This window comes from Abramis brama, assembly GCF_963993115.1.
Source record: "Abramis brama genome assembly, chromosome: 22".
NCBI lineage: Eukaryota > Metazoa > Chordata > Actinopteri > Cypriniformes > Leuciscidae > Abramis > Abramis brama.
Genome location: NC_139984.1, coordinates 20,206,152 through 20,215,000, shown reverse-complemented (window position 1 = coordinate 20,215,000; position 8,849 = coordinate 20,206,152). Strand labels below are relative to the sequence as shown.

General features: G+C 35.7%; 1 protein-coding gene across 1 annotated transcript; it reads left to right on the top strand.

Annotated features, from left to right (window-relative positions):
- The first annotated feature begins 1,127 nt into the window (after positions 1–1,127).
- On the top strand, positions 1,128–7,779 carry LOC311073355 (uncharacterized protein). The gene is made up of 7 exons (XM_084099031.1): positions 1,128–1,256; positions 1,532–1,643; positions 2,523–2,746; positions 3,484–3,530; positions 4,677–5,663; positions 6,107–6,262; positions 6,863–7,779. The coding sequence occupies exons 2-5, from the start codon at positions 1,574–1,576 to the stop codon at positions 4,729–4,731; spliced, it is 396 nt and encodes a 131-aa protein (XP_083955157.1). The 5' UTR covers positions 1,128–1,256; positions 1,532–1,573; the 3' UTR covers positions 4,732–5,663; positions 6,107–6,262; positions 6,863–7,779.
- The last annotated feature ends 1,070 nt before the right edge of the window (positions 7,780–8,849 follow it).

Genomic DNA, 8,849 nt, shown 5'->3' with positions numbered 1-8,849 from the left:
AGTGAATGACTACTTTTTTGGCAATATTGTTGTTGTTGCTCTTTTGAGGGCTTGAACAGTGACTTGTCAGCATCTGCTTTTATTGTACTGAAAAGTTTTATTGTACATTATCAAAGGCAAAAGTCATACCGGTTTAAAAAAACATGACATATTTCTATATTCATAGCCAATATCAATAATTACTTTTTAATTGTTCACATTGTTTCTTTGATCTGTTTTCAGGCATGCATCTCAATCAACTAGCTTGTCATGAACCTAGTTTATGAAAAAATCCAAGACAAAATGTTTCTGTGCTGCCTCCAAATATATCCTGTTCATATATGTATATCACAGAACATGTTTGTTTTATCAATAGCAGATTTTAAATAACTATACAGTGATCAAATGCATTTATTACTGTCATGTTTTATTCATTTAGGCCTAATATTGTGTGTTCCTGAGACGTGTCTGACGATCTGCCCCATGCCATGAATATGTGAATTTAACCAGGCTTTGGCATTTGTGCTGTACTTCATTTACTGATATTTGTCAAATTGATAGCTTCTTGTTCTTGGCTTCTGATTTTTCAATAAAATGCAAAACAAACAAAAAAATCACAAATATGGCTTACTCACATCTATGAGCCACAAGAATGGTACTTAATGGATTTGCTTGATAAAATAATAATAGTTGTGTAGTTAAAGATTTATAGGCTCTTATTATTATGAAATGTTAATTTGAAACAAAGTTATTTCAAAATTAAGTTTCTCATTATTATGACTTAAAGAATTATATTTTTATTCAACTGTGGTGGAAATAAAGCATAAACCCCATATTGCTAGTTATAGACCTTATTCAGAGTAGCGCCATGACAGGTATGAAAGTGAGGCTATGACTAGCCGTGTTTTCAAAGGCATCCGCTGTAAAAAGCTGTAGGCCTAGGTCACTAATTATCAAGAGTTTTTGTCAACTGAAATTTCTCGGAAAGATTTTTTTTTTTTACAGTGAGTCAGCAGAACAATCCAAAAACACATTAAATAAAAGTACAACCCACTGAAGAGATGTAGGGTGAATTAAGGGTGATTGGGACATATATATATACACATTGATGTGTATATTGATAACTTATATTATTTGTGTTGGGTTAGATAATATTAGGGTTTGGACTGTGAACTGAACAGAGGCAGGAAGCTCAGTGTTCATCACGCCCTTCCGCGCGTTGCCTAACACATTATTTTAGTGTTACGATTAGCCTTTAAAAAGTCGACTGAAGCGTGGTTAGTTAACTAAACCTATTTTATGCATTCGTTCAAATCATGTGCATGTTGTTTTTTAATAATATGACGTTAACAATTAAAACCTGTCTTGATTGTTATGCTAGCCGCTAACAGGCTAACGTTAACAGAAACAAGTTTTGTTTATGTGAAACTTTTGTGCCTGTTTTGCTGTAGATAATGCTTGTGTTAACTTTTGACAATTCAAAAATACACATTTTAAAGTGTATTTATTTACGCCGTGACGCTAAAATGCCTTTTTTGTTTATTTGGTGCAGAAAACAAATACCATTGGCCTTGATTAAGACAACATAAACGAGATGGGATGCAAGGTCTTGTGGCTCAATGTTGCTCTTCTTTCGTTTCTTATGATCTGTGAACATGTCCGAGGTGAGTGTCTATCTATCTATCATCTATCTATCTATCCATCTATCCATCCATCTATCTTGTAGTATTAGGAGTTCTGTTCCTAATTAACGTTAAGTGAGAAAAAAAAACAAGCGTGGAATTTTGGAAACCATGTCTGCATACTTCCCAACTATATAGACTAGTAGGCGAACTAGGTTCAAACACAAGTAGGAGTTTGTGACAAAATAAGTATGTCCAAATGGTCATAGCATGCTGCTACTATACACAGAATTAACTGAATTCTTCACTGTAAACACGGCAAACGCACACATGACTTCCATTTGCTTTTGGATGTATGAATCCAAAATTATTTTACTTTTTATATTGGCTTGCAACAATGTCATCAGGTTCAAAGACTCAGGCCGTTAGAATGCCATATAGGCCTTCTTATAATGCTGTCAGGACTGATTTAACCAGCAGATCTGTTTTTGTCCATAGTTCACAAATAATTATGTAACCTTAACACATTTTGCAACGATAACAGTGCTATATTAATCAACTTCAGCACTTGATTAACTAAGTTGCAGTTATCAACACGGTTGTGTCTAAAATCTGCTTTAGTTTCAGTGTTTGAGAGAGGCCAAAAGTTTTCAAATCTTGTAACCTTTGGCTCTTTTTAAAAAGAAAAAAGAATAAATTGAAATGTATGAGCAAATTATGAAGAAGCACTGTGATTTAATTTCAACAGCACATCTTCCTTAAGTCATACTAATTTACTTTTGTTTAAAGTAATCACAATCTAGTCCTCTGTTACCAAAATAAAGCTAAGATGGTGTAGTAGTGCTAATAATTGTGAGGATGATGGATAGAATAGTATTGCGTCAGATTACTGTAAAGCATATGTTTTGTTTATCTCCACAGCACAGTGTTCACAGCCTTCTTTTCCATCAAAGAATGTCATCATGTCAGAATCTTCTCTCTTGGCTGAAAGTTTCCCAGATGGATCCACTGTAACATTTGAGTGTGATACTGGGTATAAACCAGTAAACTCAAGAGCATCTAAATATGTTACTTGTGAGAGAAACCAGTGGACAAGTCTGGAATTAGAATCAGAGGTGTCAAAAGTATTCACATTTATTACTCAGGTAAAAGTATAGATACTAGGGTTTAAAAAGACTTCTGTAGAAGTTGAAGTATCAACTCAAGCTTTTTACTCAAGTAAAAGTATAAAAGTACTTGTTTCAAAACTACTTAAAGTATAAAAGTAATGTAAGGAAAAAAATGCAATTGAGGACAAAAGCTTACACCGCGCCACAGGGGCCTATAGTGCACTATCCCACCTCCTCAAAAAAACACATTTTTCTAACGGCCATAATGACTATAATGTTATATTAAATAAATTAGAAAAATTTGGGATGCACTAGGCTACCTGTTTCAGCCGCATATATGCTCATAGAAAATTAATTTCAATTTCAATTTTAGTATAATGAAAATACATTAAATAACCATATGCTAATAACCATAGAGCATTAACATGTGTTTCATGGAGCGGAAGATAGGATCACTAGTTGCCTATAAGTATTGTAATGGTGCAAAAAGTCAAACTTCAGAGGCATGTTATCTCAGAATGGTATATGTTTATACTTCTTAGTATACTTTTGCATTACTAAAACAGATGCACATATTAGACTGTAGAGATGTATGCTTAGTAGTCTGTCTGATTTTAGAGATTTGATCCACGTTTTTTTAATGCTGCATAGTCAATTAATGACAGATTTTTTGTTGAAAAACCCCTAAAACTGTTTCTAACCCATTACTTAAATAAGTTACATTTACCACTGATTTTTAACCTTATTCTAACATGCATTTTCCTTGTCTTTAGATACTCAAGCACTTTTTCTACCTGGGGTCTTCAAGCTTCACATCCAGGTAAGAAAAACGTCATAATACATACAATAACAGCTATAACTATTCCCAGGTAAGTAAATAGGCAAAATTGCAAACAATAGTGTGGGCTCCATACAATTACATTTCTGAAGACGTTTTTATGTAACGTTACCAACCACTAATAACAGGCAGATATATCACCTTCCTGTCTCCTCCTCCCCACAACAAACAGTAAAAATCACCAAATAGAGCAGTTTCTTATTATAGTCAGTCTTTCACTGAGGCAGTTTGGTAAGCTGTCAGTTGCCACTAACATTTACTCAACATCTAGTTAAATATACTGTATAACTAAAAATTACCAGGCTTTAAAAGGTATATCATAAAAATTTAATTGGAGAAAAAGTCAAAATGTGGCTTCAGCAGACAACCTCAACACTGATGCCTGCACGTAGGGGATGCTATAATTGACAGGTTAACAAAATGTAATGCACCATTACACTGAATAAAATTACAGATTTCTTTCAAACAATTGGAATAATGTAAGTGAATTACAATACTTAAAACATACTTAAGTAAAATTACAGATTTTAAAAACGTACACAAAAAAAACCTACTCAATTACAGTAACGCAAGTAAATGTAATTCGTTACTTTCCACCTCTGGACATAACAATACATCCACACCGAGCAGGCAAACACAAACTATTATAAACTTCTACTTATGATTCATTTTCACACATGGCAATATTGCTTTAAATTATTTATGTGGGTTAATAGTCTTGGCATGAACCTGAGCGGTTTCATCCTTGTATCATTCTTATCCTATTCTGAGAGACAAGGTCCATTTCATTGCTAAAGTATTCATTTCCTGGTATGATGAGCACTTTCGAGCGTTTGAGCTGGAGAGCACAGAGCTTGTAGTTTTTGTGGAACAGAAGGATTTTACTGATGTATGTCTGCTCTCAGACTACAAGGTTGCAGGAAGGCGTATGGTGACGCTGAAGCGCCATATTTGTCTGGAATAGATACACGTTTCATAGAGGGTATGAATTCAAGTGGTACTGATATATGCATTTTTTACAGTTCTCTTTAAGTTTCTTTGATATACCAGCACATACAACACAAAGAATGCTTGCTAAACAATGCCAGACTGAATGTAAAAATAATGTTGTTTTGTCATCTTTTTAAGGCTATATCATCAAAATGGAGGCAGCTGTAAAATTTCTAGTCATCCTGGACCATGACATAAAGAAACTTTGTCTTCTTGGAATGCCACATACAGTTAAAGAGTTGAAAGCTACAATAAAACAAACATTTGGGATCTCAATGGACATAAGCCTTTAGCGCAAAGACCAGGATTTTGATGACTTTGTTACTTTAAGTTCAATTGATGAGCTGAAGGATAGGGACACACTGAAGATAGTTTATGATCCACCTGTCATTTTGTTGACAAATGTTGACATTTCTGAGCTCCCAACAGAAGATTGCTCTGTCTCCAGACCAGTGTCAGAAAATGACTCTGTCTCAACTATCAACATCAAGTGGCTCCGTCTCTGCGGAATTTGATGACACTATAATACTCAGTACCAGTAGCCCTGGAATGCACAAGCCATGGCCAACTGAGTTTCCAATTCCAAAGTTTTCATATAACACTGAACTAATGCTTCAAAAAGGCAATGAAAACTACCTCAGAGATGGTTCCCTTTTGTGCATAGAGTGTTTAGCGGAGCTCATCTTTTCTTACACTCCCTACCCAAGTGATGCACAACGATGTGCAGTCGCAGAGGCTCTCATAAAAAAGAACCCATGTTTGAAGGAGCCAGGCAGCAGAGCCTGAAATATAAAGTATCAAGCTACCGAAGCAAACTTCGAATGCATGGGATTCCAGAAGTCTTAGTGAACTCTCTAAAGCGCAAATCTTCTGAAGAAAAGCAACCAGCAAAGAATATAAAAAAACCATGGAAAGCTGAGGTTAACTACCTGCCCCCTCATCCAGCCGGGAAAACAGAAGATTCCTTTGAGAGTGACTGGAAAGACAAAGAAAAAGAATAACGGCAGAGTTATAAATGAGATGATGTCAAGAACCTTCAGTTTGAGAAGACAGGACATTGTAGGACATGCCCCTAGTGTTGCAGATCTTCTAGAGAGATGGCCTGCCCTCTTTGAACCATCACAGGTAAGGTAAACTCAACAAAGTTGACTAGCTAAAATTAAATTCTTTGTCATCTACTGGTATGGCTAAAAAATACAGTGCAGTATGCACCAAGTCAACAGTATCTTTTTCAAATTATAATTCACAAAACTTTCTTCACCTTTAGTTTGTTTATTTTATGCTGTGCCACATTCAGTTTTTCATTTCACATTGCTCAATTATGGTAAATGGCCCATAGTTGTGAAGACGGGGCACATAAGGCAACAAACGTGACTAATGATTAAATTTCATTCTTGCATTTTTCATACTTAATAACTATTTTGTGAATATGTTCCTTTACTGCTTGACACTGTCCATGATTTTCATTCGATTGAAAACTAATTTGTATCCTAAACTCTGTTGTTTAAATCACAGAAAAAACATATCACTTTTGGTATGCAAGTAAGATGGTATACTTTTCTTTACAGATCTGTGAAGAGTTCCTGAGAATCAGTTGCATATTACTTGAGTCGACATTTATGTCACAGTTGGACAAGCAAACTCCAAAGCTGTTGTCACTTTTCAACGCAAAATGAGGAGCGGTCGGTCAATGAATCAAGTCCCAAATGATGACACTCATCCAGGTAAGAGAAAAAAATATGTAAAACATTTTACATCCACAATGTATTTTCTATCACGTGCTTAGTCATAAATATTTCACCGTGTTCCTAATGGGAAGGATGGTGGTGTCTGTGTATCTTCAGTATATGTTGAAATCTACTGAGCCAGTTGTTATGACACATGGTGAGCACATTCATACTACCCAGAGAATGATCATAACACCCTACATTGTCAGACCCTCGTTACCATTTTCCAAAAGTGTGCCTTGCTCCTAAGCAGTCTCTTTACACATAAAAGGTCCACTAAAACATGTTTAAGAAAGCATTTGAGGTGAGAAATAGACAATATACTAATATAAGCTTGATTCATATTGATGAACACAGCCTACTTACAGTTAAATCTCAATTTTGTGAACTGTCTCCCTTGACTTTTTTGAGTAAACAACATACACATATGTTGTTGTTTTTTTTTTGTTTTTTTTATATGCTGGTGATAGTGTGAGATCTTGTAGTACTGTGGTGTATGTATAGTAGGACCTGTTATAGCAACTGAATGCAGAGGTTCTGTGATTTGTGCTACTGTCATCCGGCTGTCAAATTTGATCAAATTATACTTTTTGACAGGATCCATCTGCCTATGTGGAGAAAAGGAGAGAAGTGGTCCTGAGATGCCTGATTGAGTACATGGGGGAGAGACAGGAAGACCTCATCAGTGTCCACCACATGTGCCATCATCCCGACACGATTGGGATTATCATAGAAGGACAGCCCATAGTCAGAGGTGTGCCAAACCTGTCGAAAGCATGCTGCCTTCTGTTTGGACTTACCTATTCTCTCGACCTCAAGTACCCCTCAAAACTGGTGTATACTTTTGAGATATATCAGAGGCTTTTTGTGGGATTGGACCCCAAGCGTCCCAAGCCATCATCCAAGTATGCAAATCTCCTCACCAAGTTGTCTTAGATTATTTCTCAATGGCATCTGGCATTGTTTGCCATCATTTGAAAAAATCAATCATTTTGGTTGGTGAGTTTACCAAATACCAACTTTGATTTATTTGAAAACTGATTTAAAATAATTAGTCTTACAGGTTTTTTTTTTTTGGACCTTAAGACTCATTTGACAGTTGCTCAGGTAATTTAGGTTAAGGTTATTTTCCTTTTGTGTTCATTGTTCAGTGCCTTAATTAATGTGGACTTTGGACTGTTCTGTGCCGATCATTACCTCATGAGGTATTTACTCAACAGTGTTGTGTGCACAATTTGGGAGTTCTTAAAAATAATAGTTGTTCCCAATATAGAAATACTGCAATAAGTTTTGACATTGCAGTTCCAGTGTGATACAATGTGATGTTATTGCTCACATTTACCTTTATCCGAACATTGCAGATTGGGCAGTTTGGATATTTCACTGTACTGTTCAGAACAGGTTGTAAATACACTTATACAGTGTTTGTTGTATTGTTTTGTAGTCACTGTTAAAAGTGAGACAGAGCAGTATGGTGACACTGGTTGACATTAAATAAATGTTATTGTCTTCAATCTATCTTCTCATCTTTTTCTTCTTCAATTGAATTTGTAATTGTTATTGACAAAGTCTATGTAAAGTTAATCACTGTAGTGCTTAGAATATAGACATTTAGATTTATTTTCTGAGGTTATAGCCAGGACTAAAAAAATATTTATTCACATATGATTAGGTTAATTTTACTAAGAAAATAAAGTTCATAAAACCTAATTACAAGTACAAGTACAGGTTACTTGTAGCAAACCATAAATACGTTACCTGTACCAAGAAAAGTAGGTTTATCTAACTAAGCAATACTAGTACTATTAGTTACCTCAACTTGATTTTGTGTTTGTATTAAGCAATATTACAGTGTTTATTATACTTAAAAAAGGCTGCAAGTTGAATCAACATAAAACATCCCATGCAGCCACTTGCCTCACTTTTTATAAGTTGGATCTAGGTATTACTTTTTACAGTGGACAAATAGTGTACTTTTTGCCATTGATCTGAATGACAGAGTTGCTCAATTAATTAGCTTTATTGCACAATTAACTAGTTACCATGTTACAGGAATACTGATTCAGATGATAAGAATGTTTTGTGTTTACCTCCACAGCACAGTGAACACAGCCTTTATTGCATCAAGGAACATCGTGTCAGAATCTAATCTCAGCTCAAAGTTTCCCAGATGGATTCACTGTAACATATGAGTGTGAAATTGGGCATAAACCAGTAAACTCAAGAGCATTAAAACTTAAAACTCTTATTTTAACACTCTTGAGGGTGGAGGCACATAAACTCCCAGGAGAGTTAATGTAACACTGGAGTTCTCTTTCTAACATTCGTTCGGTATCTCACTATGGAAACGCCTCTGGGCGTGACCGATCACGGAAGCACCAATTACACCACGTCTGCCAACCGTGGCAGACCAATTGCTGCAGCGATTAGGGAGTCCTGCCTCCCTGTATGTAAACCGCAGCTACCTGCCGTTTCGTCATTCTCGCTCTCTTCCCCGTGGAAGATTTCGGAAGCTGTCCTCAGCAGACTTGGGAATTATTGCTTAACAGTTTCTTGACGGAGCTGAGAGGTAACGTCCCTAACG

Bases quoted from the DNA above. Each gene is read 5' to 3' on its own strand.
- LOC311073355 (XM_084099031.1), top strand. From the start codon at position 1,574: ATGGGATGCAAGGTCTTGTGGCTCAATGTTGCTCTTCTTTCGTTTCTT. The intron at 1,644-2,522 runs GTGAGTGTCTAT...TTATCTCCACAG, and splicing joins GATCTGTGAACATGTCCGAG to CACAGTGTTCACAGCCTTCT. The intron at 2,747-3,483 runs GTAAAAGTATAG...CCTTGTCTTTAG, and splicing joins TATTCACATTTATTACTCAG to ATACTCAAGCACTTTTTCTA.